Here is a 15,757-nt window from a genome sequence, read left to right on the forward strand (position 1 = left end):
ATTTCTTTGTCTTCATGTAAGTATATGCCTCTCTGTTTATCATAAGCCTAGAGGTGCCATTTACAATTAAAGCTGCATGCGCTATTAGAAGAGTCAGTGATCCATATGAAGAACAGTGATAGAGCTGATTGCTCAAAATAGGGGTTCCCATTAAAATGTGCAGTCTAAGCTTGTTAGTGACAGAATGACATAGTGATTTACTTGCTCTACCAAATTAACTCAAGGGAGAGATTATTGATCATTAAAGGGGTATATACCAACAAAATTATAGAATATCTTGGATTTGCTTCTGAATAATCCTGGGCAGGTGAGAGAAGTAAAATTGGCCTGAGTTAATTATTGAAGCTTGGTAATAGACATGTAGGAGATAATTATACCTGCCTCTGTTTTAAAAAAAGAAATTTGGAACTTCTCTACAATAAATAATGTTTTTCAGAATTATGACATCAGGTAGAGTTTGCTTGTGTGTTCATTGCCAATTCTCTTACAGTGCTGAAGGAAGTCACGTTTCAGGACAGAGCAATGGACGCGATCCACAAGCTCTTGCCAAGGCTGTACAGATTCACCAAGATACCTTACGCACAATGTACTTTGCTTAAAAAATCTGAGAGTATTCTCTGAAAGGAAGAACTGAAAGATGAATTGACATACAACGTATGTTTCCATGGAATCTGTTGAGTGGGGATGCCTCCAGCCATACAGAAACCAACACTGTGGGGACCAGGGTCTGATTTTTATGTTGATACAAGGAAGATTGTTTACTTCATCAAGGAACACAGCACCATTATGCAATATGAAACCAGCCAACTGCTTTTCTGTGCGGTCTCCTGTAGGAAGTATCGCCATTGTTTTGTTTTCACTTTCTATAGTCTAACCCTTTTAATGCCTTTACCTCAAGTTGCTTGGCAGCACAACTATCTTTGCAAAAAAAGTAAAGAAAAGGTAAATGATAATTTTAAAAAAACACACCTATATGAATAATCAGTGATTGTTCATAATTATGTGTGTGAAAAAATTAATGTGCATTCGTGTATTCTTGTAAAAAGTATCTGTGTATACTTTAAGTGTATACATGTATACTTCATATACATATATATCTGGATCTACCTTGATAATAGATATATATGTTCTTTGTATATATTTTATAATTCATTCCATTGGGAAATTTCTTTCCCTTTTATTGTCCGCTCACCACCACTTTTATTTCTCACTCTACCTCCCCTGCCTCATCACCTACGTTTTTTTTTTTCCTTAATGCTACCAGTGACATTCAAATGTCTGTGTATCTGATTCATTTGAATATGAAGCATCGCAAAGTAGACTTTTATTTTGCACACCCACTCCTCTCTCGTCTCATACACAATATTAAGTCCTCAACTCTTGATATTGCTTTCTTAAGAAGCAGTTATTTTATGTATGTGTGTGTGTATGTGTATATGTTTTTGTGAGAGTCTGCGTCTGCCACCTCCTGCTCTGAATTTACATTTGCCACTTGTGCAAGGTGTGCATAAGCAGTAGCAACCTATTCTTTTTTTTTTTAGTGAGTTTGTTAAAGCTGCTATAAATATAAAATCTTGTCAGAACTTATAACTCTCTCTCTGTAAGTGATATGTATTCTAAAGCCTTCTGTTTCTGTGGGTTATACATGGAAATCCCTTAAAGGATTTTTTTAAAGGGTAAATATTTTAAATGATTAGAACTCTGTAGGGTTGAGACCTCTGAAATTGGAGTGAGAGAAAGAAGGAGTTGTTCAAGTTAATTTTTTTTTTGCTAGTTTACTTGCTGCCTCTCATACCTTAATGTGATTTTCATATATATATATTTTTATATATATGCGTGTGTATATATAAATATATATGTATGTATTTTGAAGTATAGCCTCCTTTTCTTTTATATTTATTAGAGTAGTGCTTTAATGATTATAGAACTGTATTGGCAACATGTTTTATAGAAATATAATCATGTTTATTTTAAGAACTGACCACCTGTTTTTGCTATTTTTTCGTGCAATAAGCCGTTAGAAAGGAAAGCTGTGTCTGTCTGACACTCCGCCCCAGACAGTGTTGGAGCAGGCACCTCCGCGGTTTTGAAAGAGCAGAGTGATACAGCCTTAATTTCAGAAGGAAAGTTTTTCTTTATTTTCAAATCTAAAGCAAGTCTGACCTTGAATATTAAAAATAAAGTTGAACTTTGACTTAAATGATCATGAATAGATTAAAATTTAGAAGATATTTAAATTCTTTGAAAATGAATCATGTTTATGGAAGAATCATACTGGTTAGGGGCCCATTTTCATTTATTAAAATGAGTCAGGAAAATGTAATATTTTAAAAAATATTTTTGCCAATTTACCACCAGTGTAACTTTCCTTTTAAAATTAGGGTTATGGTGACAAAGGAAGTTAGGACTTCAGTTATTTTAAATGAGTTAACTGAAATGTGGGGGAAAGTATTGCAAAATTTGTTTGATGGATTTCGCTTTAAGATATTAAAAAGTACCATAAAGCTGTCAAAACCAAGTTCACCAGTAACATTGGATTCAGGGGAACTTTGCACTTTGTAACTCACAAAAATTGCATTTTACTCTTCTTTTGCACTGGTTCAGAGTATAACTATTACAGATTATTTCCAGGGGGCATTGTCGTTAACCTTTCCAAATGTCATCTGTTCATGAAAACGAATGGGTTAGCTCTGTAGTTTCTCTCACCTGTAACCCACTCTTACTGCCAGTTACTGTATTTTGAGCCTAAAATCTGAGCCCATGTCCTCCAACAGTTATGAAATCTTTTGTCCCTCTCAGAAAACTAAGAAAGTACTGTATTTTGTATGTTTATTATATTGAAGTGTCTGAAATGCAATTTACAACACTGTTTCAAAGCTCTTTACATGAGGTAATATTTGTATAGTACAGTATATACATTTTTTCTCCCAACCCTACCCCCTTCTCCTCCAAAAAATCCTGTAAAGCATGTATTTTTTTTTACATTGAAAATTCACTGAATATAGTAGTCAGCAACATGAGCAAGGGAAGAAAATTGTGTATTCTAGGTGGTAAAAACTTGTTTGCTGTGTGCTTGCTCAGTGTGAGTAAAACATCTCCCTTTATCAGAGAGAGTTACGCAGATTCATGTGGGAAACTTGAGGGCCCAGTGAAGAACTGTAGATACCCCTTCGCTATATACTGCTTTACCTTTTTTTTTTTTTTCCCAGTTATTTCGTGTCACATGCACTAGAGTGCAGCCCATAATTTAAATGTATTTGGAAGGACTTTTACAAAGGAAAACAAATATTTTTTAAATATAAAGCTTTACCTTTGAAGTGAGTTCTTTTTTAGGGTTTCTTACAGTTTCAAACATTATTAGTTTAGTTTAAAGTTGGTTAACTTGAAAGAGTATGTAGAGTATATTTCTATTTTGCTTACTAACAAATTAGTGTGTCACACTTACATAGAAGAAACATTGTACTTAGAATTTTAAGATAAAAGAGTAAGAGGCAAGTACTTTTTGAATTTTGTTTTAATTATTATTGCACTTCTGGTGTAGAATTACTGATCATTTTTATTTTTTAAAAAGATTGTTCTGAATGTAATGGCCATGAAACTCAATAGCGACCTTTCTGTTCACTCACTAACTAACTATATAATCAATGCTGTTTTGGTCTGCTGTTGTCTGTGATGTACAGTATCAGAGTGACTTTAAAATGTCAGTTCTAGCAACTGGTATAATTGATGTTCATGCAAAGAAGAGTTGGGAGTTTAATGTATATCCTGGATAGCAAATGAGTCTGTGTAAAGTGCTGATACATGTTATTATATTATAGTCTCAAGTTACTGGCATTGAGGACCATACATTTATAATACTGTAGCTGCTATATTTATTTAAGTAGAGTCTGACAGTTAACTACACCAAACAGTAAGGAGATGAGCAGAATTCAAGGCTAGTGTTAGAACCTCCTCTTTTTTTCCCTCAGTAATAATTAAGAACATGAACTACCAAGGTAACAAAGGGTGCTGCCATTTTAGTTTCAATTTAATACCAGGATAGTGTTTATTTGTTTTAAAAATACGGAGTTTTACTTTTAGCAGTTTTGAAAAAAGGTACCTCAGCCTCCTCAGTACTGGTTTTGGCATATTTTCATAGAAGTAAAAATGTCCTTTATTTCTTCTTATTTTACCTTTTGCCCTGGCCAGGTAGCTCAGTTGGTTGGAGTGTTGTCCTGATATACCCGGGTTACAAGTTTGATCCTCAGTGGGGCATGCTCAGGAAATCCACCAGTGAGTGCATGAATGAGTGGAACGGCCAGTTGGTGTTTCTCTCTCTCATCCTCCCTTCCTCCCTCCCTCCCTCTCTCTCTCTCTCTCTCTCTCTCTCTCTCTCTCTCACTCGAAAAATCAATAAATAAAACTAAAAAAATATATATATATATTTTACCTTTAACAAGTTTCTCAGAAAAAAATATTCTTCTATGGAAATCTTCCTGTTTGTAACCTGTTCATTTATTTCTCTTCCTAGAAGAGAATCTGGAAGGAATTCTAGTAGGAACGTACTGGGTGTTCTGGAAGCACATGGTAAAGATAAATCTCTACCTTCTAGCATAGGGACTCCCAGCCTTCTGAAGTTCTCTACTAGTATTCCCAACAAGGTTCTCTGATGGCCCACTACTGCCTAATGTTTACTTATATATTTGTACTAAAATGGATTTTAGTATGATAGAACTCATGACAGACTCGGTCATGACAGACTTCCGGTGTATCTAGGGAAATAAAAGCTGAATTGCCGTTCAGTAGAAATGGCTGGCAGAGCTTCTCAGTGTTTAAGAAAAGGTGAACACTCAGAGTGCCAGGAATATATCTGAAGTAATTAAATGGATTATAGGCCAGGAAATAGAGACCCTTGTTCAAGGACTTTGGTGGGTGTTTTCAGAGGCTAACCTGAATTTACCAGGAGTGGTGATTTTATGAAGTGGATGAAGCCAGCCACTTGGTTTTAGCTCGAGTATTTTGTAGTCTTGCTATTTCAAATTTGATAGTAATGTTTTGCCAACAGGCTTAACTGACAGTTCTGCATAACTTTTATTCAGTATCATAAAACCTGATTTTAAGATTTGCTTAACTCATCATTTTAGATGTTCTCCTATTGAATACTTTTTTTTTAAAGATAGGTTGCCCCCAACGGTAACCTGCTACTTAAATTACCTTTTATATCCTTCTTTAATTTTCTCTGTTCCTCCTTCAATCTGTTTCTTTTGTTTGTTTGTTTGTTTTTTGTTTTATAAAAAGCTTTTGCCTTTTTTAAAAAAAAATATCTGGTGTAGCTCAGTGGATTGAGCGTGGGCTGGGAACGAAAGTGTCCCAGGTTCGATTCCCAGCCAGGGTACATTCCTGGGTTGCAGGCCAGAACCCCCAGCAACCGCACATATCTATCTATCTATCTCTCTCTCTCTCTCTCTCTCTCTCTCTCTCTCTCTCTCTCTCTCTCTCTCCCTCCCCCCCCTTCCCTCTCTAAAAATAAATAAATAAAATCTTTAAAAATATATATCTTTTATGAGTTATCAGTTAATCTTCATTGGCCTGGCATCTTTATTTTGGCTTTTTTATCCCTATATAGTGTTAATCCTTTTCATTCTTTTTGAGAACTCATGGATGTGTTACAGCTACAATCGTAATAGTTGGGGGACTTGATGTGAAGGAGGGCGGTGTAACTCTGACTCTGGAGTCAGTCTTTATTTTCCTGTTTCTCTCCCATTTGATCATATAAAGCACTTTTGTGATTCTGCAGGAGTCAAAAAATAAGCAAAGAAAACTTGGTAAAATCAGTACTACAGAAATATGAAAGTGAGGATTTTCTCCAAAATATCCTGTTTTTTAAAAAAAATCCTGCTTATACTAAGAACATTCTTGATCAGTGGCAATGTTAGAAATGACACTGTTTTTGGTGAAACCTAAGCTGACTCCCAGGAGGAATAAAATCTCTCCCTTTTACTCCTCCTTCACTCCCCTTCTCTTTTTCCTTCCCTTCCCTCCCTTCCTTCTCTCTCTCTCTCTCTCTCACTCTCACTATATATATAAAAATGGTACATTTCAGTCTATAATTTTCCATGTCAAAATAATTTATTTTAACTAAAATACAATGTCAAGGCTTGTACTAATATTACCTACTACTAGTTGAATTTTATTTTTCTTTACCCATCAAAGATAGTGCTCTGGGTTTTTACATTGTTGATTGAGCCTCAAGAATCTTTTGCTTTTTAAAGTATGGAAGTTAAAGGTTCTAATTCAAATTAAAAATAGATAAAAAATTTAATATGGATGATTGAGATTTATCAATGAGAAATCAGTTGAAGTATCAAGTAACAAATAGTATTACAAAATGATTCTGTCCAATCATATATCCAGTCATTGGTCTCATTTCTTTTTGAAATCAATGTCTGAGGTAACCAAAATCTAATGTATCTAGGGTCTCAGTAAGAAAGGATATTCCTTGGGTTATCCCTCTGAGTTAAATTTTTAAATCATTTTTGTGAAGCAAGGAGGTTCTTAGAAAGTGCCTTTTCAGAAGATGGTGCTAAAGATTTTTATTTTTCAAATAGCATGAGGCTAAAACTTAAAAAAAATAAATTATTCTAGAACTCCAAGAGTATGACAGTTTCATATAAATAATGTTACTCGTTTTCCTGAATCTGGTCCAAGGGAGTGAAATAAAGCTTTTATTCAGTAAAGTTATCTAGGTAAATGCTCACCAAATATATTTTGTAAGTTTGAAAACAAAATTTTTAATGTTTTCAGTTCTCAGCTGTGTTGATGCTAATCTCCAGGGCACATAAAACAGCAAATTTGCTTTAACTTTTTAACAAGAGTATGGGTGAAGTAGTAGGTGCCCAGAGGGAAAGGAATTATATTTCGTAGGCTGCCTGTCCATTTTGTCCCCCAGCACAGACTGGCCCTTTTATAAATACCTATTGGCCACCTTTTCTAAATAATTTTTTAAAAAGACTGCTTGTAAAGGGGGAGCCGAGCCATCATGGAGATCAGTTTAAGAGAATGATTATGTCTATGTATTTAGGGAAGTTTTCTTTTTTAGGAACCAAAAAATATTTTAAATTATTCTCTTTTTTTCTAGCATGGGGGAACTATGCAAAACGATGACAGCGCGTCTGAAAGGCTGTAATCAGTTCATTAGATACAGAACATGCAAAACTGGGCTTTGGAGGAAGTAAGCAAAAGGAAGGGTAATAGCAGGACCATTCATACTTATTAGAAATTTAGTTTTCTACAGAAAGCATTTTCCCCCCAGACTAGGAAACAGTAAATAGCAGTAAGTGATCACCTAACCATTCTTGCTTGTGAATTTGGCGAGCATTCTTCGAAAAAAGAGTAGACTAAAATCAAAAAAACACCACACCTCAGTAACCTTCTATGCTGCATTATGTAATAATGATAGTAAAATTATATTGTTTGTTTGGAGTGTACTATGTTCGCAAATGTCAATGCACATTAAACTTTTTCATTTTTATAATGTCTTAATAGCAGTTATGAATTTATTTTTTAATGTTAGTTTTTCTATTGTGATGTTTATATTTATTGGCAATTTGTGTGCAACTTTTATATTTTGCTTAGATGTTGGTTATAAGGTATTTTATTTTTATAGATATTTCTAGCTTTTCTTCTTTCTTTGTAATATTAGCAAAGAATTAAGGTGGAATGTTAATACACCAACCAAAACTACTAATTCTATAAAGTCTAGAATTTGGATTTTTACCAATAAACCATTAACACTATTTTCTAACTTAAAATATTTAATGTTGTTTATATAATGGGCATTAAAAACAGTCTTTAAACAGATTTCTAAATGTGGAGGGGAGGTGGGTCTTTTCTATAATTTAGATTGCTTTCCCATAAGTAGTAAACTAACACTAACAGATTGGATTTACTTTACCTGATCTGCAGTTTGGGGGCAACTTGTCAAATGAACGAGTGTTACATTTCTTTTTAATTTCAGCTGCTTTGAAACCGCTTAAATGGTTGTATCTTCCAGTATTAGGATTATGATACCATTTTTATAGGCCTGGAAAACAAATAGCAAATGATCCAGAAGTCACTGATAATTGACTTTGAAATGGGAATTTTTTCTTCCATTATTATATTATATGGAAGATTTGCTACCCTGATCTTTTCCCTAGCATGCTTTAAAGTTGATTCAACCCTAAGAATCAATGAAGAAACAGAGTTTAAGTGACTAGGGGAGCTAAGGATAAAGACTGATTAATATATTATTTCAGTTCATTAAAAATTTAACCAAGTGCCCTGGCTGGTGTAGCTCAGTGGATGGAGCACTGGCCTGTGAACCGAAAGGTCACTGGTTCAATTCCCAGTCAGGGCACCTGCCTGGGTTTCTGGCCAGTTAGGGTGTGCAAGAGACAACCAATCCATGTTTATTGAGCACATTGGTTTTTTTCTCCCTCTCTGTCTCCCTTCCTTCTCCTCTCTAAAAATAAATAAACAAATAATCTTTAATTAAAAAAATAAAAAGTTAAAATAATAATAGTTGATGAATGTGAATTAATTGAAAGGAGTGAAAAACATTATTATAGACTATTAATTTCAAGCGTATATGGTCACTCCACTTTCGTAGTGAACAGATCAAGCTTATTTATATTGGCAACTAACTTTTTATAAAGGTACATGAATAAAAAATGACTTCTCTTAAACAGGTAAAATATTTCCACTGTATTTTTACACTGTGCATTTGCTTGGTAAGCCTTTTTTTTTTTTTTCTTTAAGAGATCAGAAGATAAATATTACCCCATCCTCAGAGTTTTAAATTCTAAATTATCAGGGCTCAGTGTATGGCATTTTACTGTATTATTATCTATTCTTCCACTGAGGAGGGGGTAAATGAGAAAGTTTTAAGTAATTGGGAAAATGTTATTTTTATATTATGTAAAATTTTGTGACTTAAAGTGAGTCAGCATGAGATTTCATATACACATTAGCCATATTGTTTCTTTTTGCATTGTTGCCAGTTACAGTAGTTTTATATACTAATCAGAGCTACTTCCTTCACCTTCCTGCACAGTGGAAGATTGGTGCTCTGATTATAGCAATTTGTTGCTACCAAATAAAAGCTAAATATGTTTCAAGCAGTCAGATATGTTTTTGTTACACGTATATGCCCCCCTCTTAAGGATATTTACTGTGTTTTAACTTTAATAGTTTTATTCATTATGTTTCAGCATTGTCCTGGGATGACAGGCATGTAATTGTAGACCCAACATTTTTAAAGCAGCCTCGAGTAGAAATAGCCCTCTATTTATTTTTCCTTCTGAAAGCTCATAGGTACCTGACACCTAGAGCTTATTTTGCTCTTGTAACTGTTTGGCTCCGTGAATCAAGGTACCTGGCCTCAGGACTGAGGGGTGGCGGACCGTGTGGTGACTTGCTCACGTTTGTCATCTGCCGCCTGAGAAGGAAGAGTTTGTGTGTCACTGATAGTCCATCCCCAGAGAGAACTGTCAGGAACAGTCGTCCGTGAGTAGAAAACACATGGGAGGGTTGGTCATTGGAACTTTGCTTTTTTTTTTGTTTCATTTTTTTTCCATACAAATGAAATTTTTGTTTTATTATAGATGTACATACAGTCCATTTTTGTTTTAAATTTGAATTTAAGAGACTGTTCCACAGAGGAAGATTACTCTGGTATTTAATGTCTAAATCTTTCCATCTTTATTTACTTTGTGGCTTTAGTTGGAAGGACAAAGAAATCCCTTAATTTGGCCCTTTAATAATGTTTTCAGCACAAATGAAGGAAAGACTCTTTCTACAAAGATGTGGCCGTTGTGACTAACTTTATTATAAGAACCTATGAAAACAGGATGTCTTCATAAAGAAATGAAATAGTGGGCCCTGGCTGATGTAGCTCAGTGGATTGAGAACAGGCCTGTGAACCAAAGGGTTGCCAGCTCGATTCCCAGTCAGGGCACATGCCTGGGTTGTGGGCCAGGTCCCCTGTTGGGGGTGCATGAGAGACAACCACACATTGATGCTTCTCACCCTCTCTTTCTTCTTCCCTTCCCCTTTCTCTAAAAATAAATAAGTAAAATCTTAAAAAATAAAAAGAAAAGAAACTAGTGGGATTGTGAGCGTATGTAGTGAGGAGGGAAATGAGGAAAAGATTTATTTGTAGAATCCTTGAATAGAAACCTTACAATTACTTCATATTTGCCTTGTTCTCACAACCACATTGTAAAAGTCATTTGAATGTGCAGAAGAGACCTAAAATGAGTGCCTCTGCGTATGTTGTCCCACAACTAAAGCTGCGTCTATTCTCATTAAATTGGACAAGTCTTAGATGTCGCTTCTGAGTTATAATAAAGAAATTAAATGAAGTATTTATCCTTAAATAGATTGCTGTCAATGTGGCCTCTCTGGCTTGTCTCTTCACATAGAATACACAAAGCAGGGCATTTCCAGACAAGTCAGTCTTTCCCATAACAAAAATGTTTTTGGTGAAAGGTTTAGGGAAAACCCTGATAGGCTGTAATGAAGGAGGGATTTTGCCTCATATACACAGTCCAAACAGGTTAATGGATTCAATTTGGTCCCAGGGAGCTTAACAAGAAGCTTTGGGTTTTGGTAGCAATAGACATGGCTCTCCATTGGTAATTAATTGCAAATATCTCTTTGTTTCACAGAAAGTGGTTGATCTCAGAGTATTGATGATGGCCCTGCAAATGTGCATGAGCTCTTTTTCTAATTCAAAGCCAGGTATAGCAAACACTAACTGAAATCTTTCATAGTTTGTCCCTATAAGATTCTCTAAAAGTTTTGCAAGAGATTTCTCATTTCTTTCTTAGCCCAGGCTACAACCCCTTTCTCCTGCAAAAAAAAGAAAAAAGAGATTTAGAAGCAGTTTATGTAGAATTCTACTATGAGTAAATAATAAAGTCTTACTACTTGGGGAAAGAGGATCACATGCCACAAGTTACAGCTCGATTGGGAGATTGCGCACTTTTTTATGTGCAGGTTCTGAAGTTTTTCCTTTGACATACCTTTCTCGTATTCACTTGCAGGCCATCCTATTTTGTAAAATAATCTGTTTATGCCATTTATGAATCCTGCAAGTCTCACACCCCCCCACACACACACACAGAGTTAAAAATAAAGGGGGAAGGATAAAAGGAAAAGGTTATAATGAGAATCCTTAGAATGTAACTTCAGTTAATGTAGATGGAAAGAAACCTTAACTTGGTTAAGTGGGAATTAAGACTGAAGTGTTAATGCTGCAGGTATGATGTCCAGCCGTAGAACTTTTTGCTAGCTTTAGAGGGACAGTGTTGACAGAAAATATATCTGAAATAGGATGTTATAGCAAAGTGATAAAAGAAAGTTGTTCTTGGGAGTACTATTTCAACCTTCTGCAACAGAGATCCTCATATTCTTAAGGAAAATATAGTTTCTGATTTTAATGACTCAAACTGTGACTTAAACTTTAAAAGGTTTGTGATTTTTATTCTGATACGTTTTCTTAAATATATGAAAATCATGCTGAGTGGACACTTAGACTGTTCTTTCCCTTAATTTACATATTGATTTATTCCGACTTCAGTCAAATAGATATCTCTCTCACATATCCCTCCTGGTGTGTGCAAAATTCCATAATAAAAAAAATTTTAAGCTCATTTCCTAATCAAACATGAGCTGTAAAGAACAAAGCATTTCAAAGTATTTTCAAATTGCAGGAACTTTTAAAAGATCACAACTGGATGAAGACTGTTAACTTGTTGCCTTTGAGGACTGAGAAAGGGCTCTAAAACTTGAGGCAGAGACTTGGAGTTTAGTTAGAGCTCTGCCACTAATTCTCTCTGTGTCATTAGACAATTTCCTAATCTCTCTGTGCCTAGTTTCTCCTTGTAACATGGTAGTGACAATACTGGCCCTCACCTACCTCGCAAAGCTGCTCTAGGGACAGGATGTCTGTGACAATGCTTGAATTCTCCAAAGGGAAAAAGCTGTTCGGAAGTTTCAAATTAATACTGTCTAATCTTGTTGTATGAAGGGTTTGTTCACCGTTGGCCTCTAGGAAAGTAACTGTAATTACCATAGATCATTTCATCAAACAGGTATAAGAGAAACTTAGGCCGCCTCATGGTGTGCTGTTCCCTGACAAACATACCCTGTTCTGTTTTCTCCCCTGCCAGATATTCAGCACACCAGCTGAATTTTCTTTGTAATAACCCTTGGCAAAAGTATAACTTCAAAAGCCAAGCTCCATTTAGCGGTGCTCTGGCAGCTGCCATTGTATTTTGAGGTAGATTTATGCGGTGAAACCATTAGATAATCAGAAATTAACTTTGCCTCTTCCCTTTGGGCATTTTCACTGCATACTGGCACCACAGGCTGTTGTACAACCTCATAGTTACCCCTTTGTTTCTTGGCAGATTTTTGGTACCTTGTTTTGGAATAGGGCATTAGGTTTTAAGAAGCAAAGTGCTTATTTCACTCATCAATTTGCAGAGTTCAGCCTTGCTTTCCAATCACCATGTATCTGTAAAAGTTAAAATAGAGTGAAAGGGTTTTTTTCCTTCATTTTAATTCAATTTTCAACATCTGCAGGTGACGTCAGGCAGCCTGTTAGTATCTGATCCAGTTATCTTTGTGGATCGAGGGCAAAACCTTACATTTTGTAGACTCACCCATTTGCCCCAAGGGCGGGAGCTCTTCTTTCTAGGAAATAACAAAGGGCACATCAGCACAGGTCATGTAAGCAATTCCTTGTTGCAACAAACAAGCTTTAGGTTGCTTTTCAGAAAAAAAAATGCATTTTAGGTATACAGGGTATAGATACATTCAACATTCATTTCGTATCTCATAAACGCTGGCCTCCCCTTGTCGAGGGCAGCAGGCCTTTCCCAGCTCATCACTGAAGTACATGCTGTCTGTCGTAATTTTATAGGGTAATGAGAATTGCAAGTACTGGAAGTCCACCTTGCTGAGTGAGACAGCTAAGAACATTGTTACATCAGAAATACTTCTAAACAGTTTTGGCTGTAATCAGTAGCTTTAATGTTTCTCTTCAGTTATAGACAGACCCACAAAAGTATTATTACTATATCATTCTTGTGGACTAGTTCATGGATGCATCCACAGGCTGTGGGAAGCAGTGGGGTGTGTGTGTGTGTGTAAATATTCGATGTTTATAACACTATGTGTATTATATAAGTTTATATAGAGAAAAATAACATGTTTCTGTAGTGTTTTGGGGACTAAAATTGTAATGGAACCATTCCAGTGTAATCTGACCCCTCAGTCTAGAGAGCATTGATATGACACACAAATGCGCACCCCTAAGACACACAAATGCGCACCTCTAAAGCGTTGCTAGCTGTTCCCACATTTGATAAGTGCTGCTTTTTTTTAAACCCTAAGTGATGGGGGAGAACATAGCACTCTTTTTAAAGGGGCTCTTCTGAAAAGTAAAATGTAAATACAGGACCTGTGGGGAGGGAGGGCGGGGCCACCTGCAGACACCCTGCAGGTGGACAAAGAGCCTTTTAAATTTTACTTTTTAACCATCTTGACCGTGTGTGCCTATTTATATTGCAGATGTGAACTATTTTGGGTGGTCAATATCAGTATGTTTTGAAGCTGAATTGTTGCATAAAATCAGAACTTGTTTTTCCATCTTCCTTTTCCACACTAACTGTTCTTGCCAAATATTTCTACTGATACCAGGTTTCAGCGTGGTAAAATGATGGGAGTCTCCAACCTCCTTCCTCATCTTCCCTCCCCTGTCTTACACCTGGCCTTATGTTTTTTGTTGGCTTCCCACAAGTAAGAACAGTTTCCTGTAGTAATTCGAGGACTGTAGAATTTCAAATGCTTATAAGCCTCCCTTTGTCAACGTTTGGTTACGCAGTAATATCAGTCAAAACAATGGAGTGAGTCTGAGTTTGTAATATGCTGTAGAACCAGATAAGATCTTGAATTACACTGAACTTGACCGGCACATTTTATTAAGAGGAAATATGGCAGGAGTGGGAGAAGTCTATAATATCTTTGTAATCACTGTATAATTAAAAACACCAAATGCTCAATCCTGTCACTGTGTACTTGGGGGCCAGGCTTTGGATTTGATTGCCATTTTAATTCCTTGAAAACTATATGTAATTATGATGAGCAGAAGGAAAATAAAGTTTTTAAACAAAAGGTTGGGGTTTGGGTTTTTTGTTTGGTATTTAAAGTTTGGTAGTAAATTTTCTACTTTCAGATAATTTATCTTCCCTAAAATTACTATAAAAAACTGAAGGTTGAAATTGAGAAGCTTGAAGAAGCTGCTTTTTAAGCAGTTCAGTCACAATATTTTGTTAAAGAAATTCTCGTAATTCTTTCTGAGCCAAACTGTCACCATAATGTCCTGTGACAGAACCACTCCTGTTTTTTATCTTTATTTTATTGCCATTCTGCATATTGGAAAGGTTCTATGTTGTATTTGTTTTTGATCCTTGATTTTTAAAAACAATGGTTTTAATGTTGCTTAGCTTCAGTTTGATGTGTAATTCTCCCTAATAATTGCAATAAAAAGAAAAGCTTTGCTTCAGACTTTCTGTTGTGTGACCATCATTCCAGCCCTTAGGAAAAGGGAACCAGCGTGATACAGAGGAAGGAATTCAGGTTTCAAGATGCATGGATTTTTGGACTCAAACTTGCATTGTGTGATACTCGGAAGAGTTCCTTGATGCTTCTGAATCTCAGTTTCCCCTGCTGTAAGAAGGTAACAGTAGGGCTGTTGGGACATGAAATGAGATAATATATGGAAAGTACCTAATAAGGCCGGGCATGTGGATGGATCCAGGTTTTAAAGAGGTTTGCCCCCCACTCCATGTTTCCTTAAATAAAAGACATTGGATGGAGAGGAAAGAAAGGGAGGTAGGTGAAGCTGTAAAGGAATTTAAGAACAATTAGAAAAAAGCCTTGGCTATTGTGGCTCAGAGGATTGAGTGCTGGCCTGTGCACCAACGGGTCGCTGGTTCAATTCCTAGTCGGGACACATGTCTGGGTTGCAAGCCAGATCCCTGATGGAGGGCACATGAGAGGCAACCACACACTGATGTTTCTCTCCCTCTCTTCTCCCTTTCCCTCTGTCTAAAAATAAATAAGTAAAATATTAATTTAAAAATTGAAAAAAAAAACAATTAGGAAAAAAAGACTGAAATGAGCTCTTCACATTTCACAGGCCCAGAAGTGGACAGAGCAGCCCAGGTATAACAAGCAAGAAAACACTTGACTAAAGCTTTGGGAACCGACTCTCAGCTGTCATACCTGTGTATCTGTAGGTATATCTCCTCGTTGTATAATTGAAGTTACCAGAGAAGATCTCATAAAAATCCAGACTTTATCTTCCCTTAAAAAGTGAGGAGATGCAGCAACTTCACATTATTCCTCATGGCTACCATCAGGGGAAACTCTCTAGTGTCGCCCCCTTTGGATGGGGCAGGCTGTCTCTGCAGCCCCCAGCACTCTGTCTCTGCCTCACCGGCACTGGCATTTCTCTTGCCACCCCTGGACTCAAAGTGCGAGGCGAGGCCTCACAGGAATGCCTCTGAGGACGGGCTCCTTACCTGGGGGGAACTAACTACTTGAAGCAGTTCAGCCTAAATTATTAAAAACTTGTGCCTTCATAATTTCCCTTTACCCTATTTATGTTCTCCAGAACATCAGAGAATTAAGTCTAGTCCCTTCTTTCTATTACATATTGCATGTG

General features: G+C 36.2%; 1 protein-coding gene across 2 annotated transcripts in view; it reads left to right on the forward strand.

The window, feature by feature from the left end:
• Positions 1–5,301, forward strand: part of AGO3 (argonaute RISC catalytic component 3) — a 104,830-nt gene extending 99,529 nt beyond the window's left edge. For both annotated transcript variants that reach the window (XM_045859243.1, XM_045859244.1), the window contains one exon: positions 491–5,301. In XM_045859243.1, coding sequence (XP_045715199.1) covers positions 491–599 — 109 coding nt within the window. In that variant the 3' untranslated portion in view covers positions 600–5,301. The remainder of the gene's footprint in view (positions 1–490) is intronic.
• Positions 5,302–15,757: the final 10,456 nt, after the last annotated feature.

This window comes from Phyllostomus hastatus, unplaced genomic scaffold, assembly GCF_019186645.2.
Source record: "Phyllostomus hastatus isolate PE091 unplaced genomic scaffold, TTU_PhHast_1.1 phas_scaffold_182, whole genome shotgun sequence".
Classification (NCBI taxonomy): Eukaryota; Metazoa; Chordata; class Mammalia; order Chiroptera; family Phyllostomidae; genus Phyllostomus; species Phyllostomus hastatus.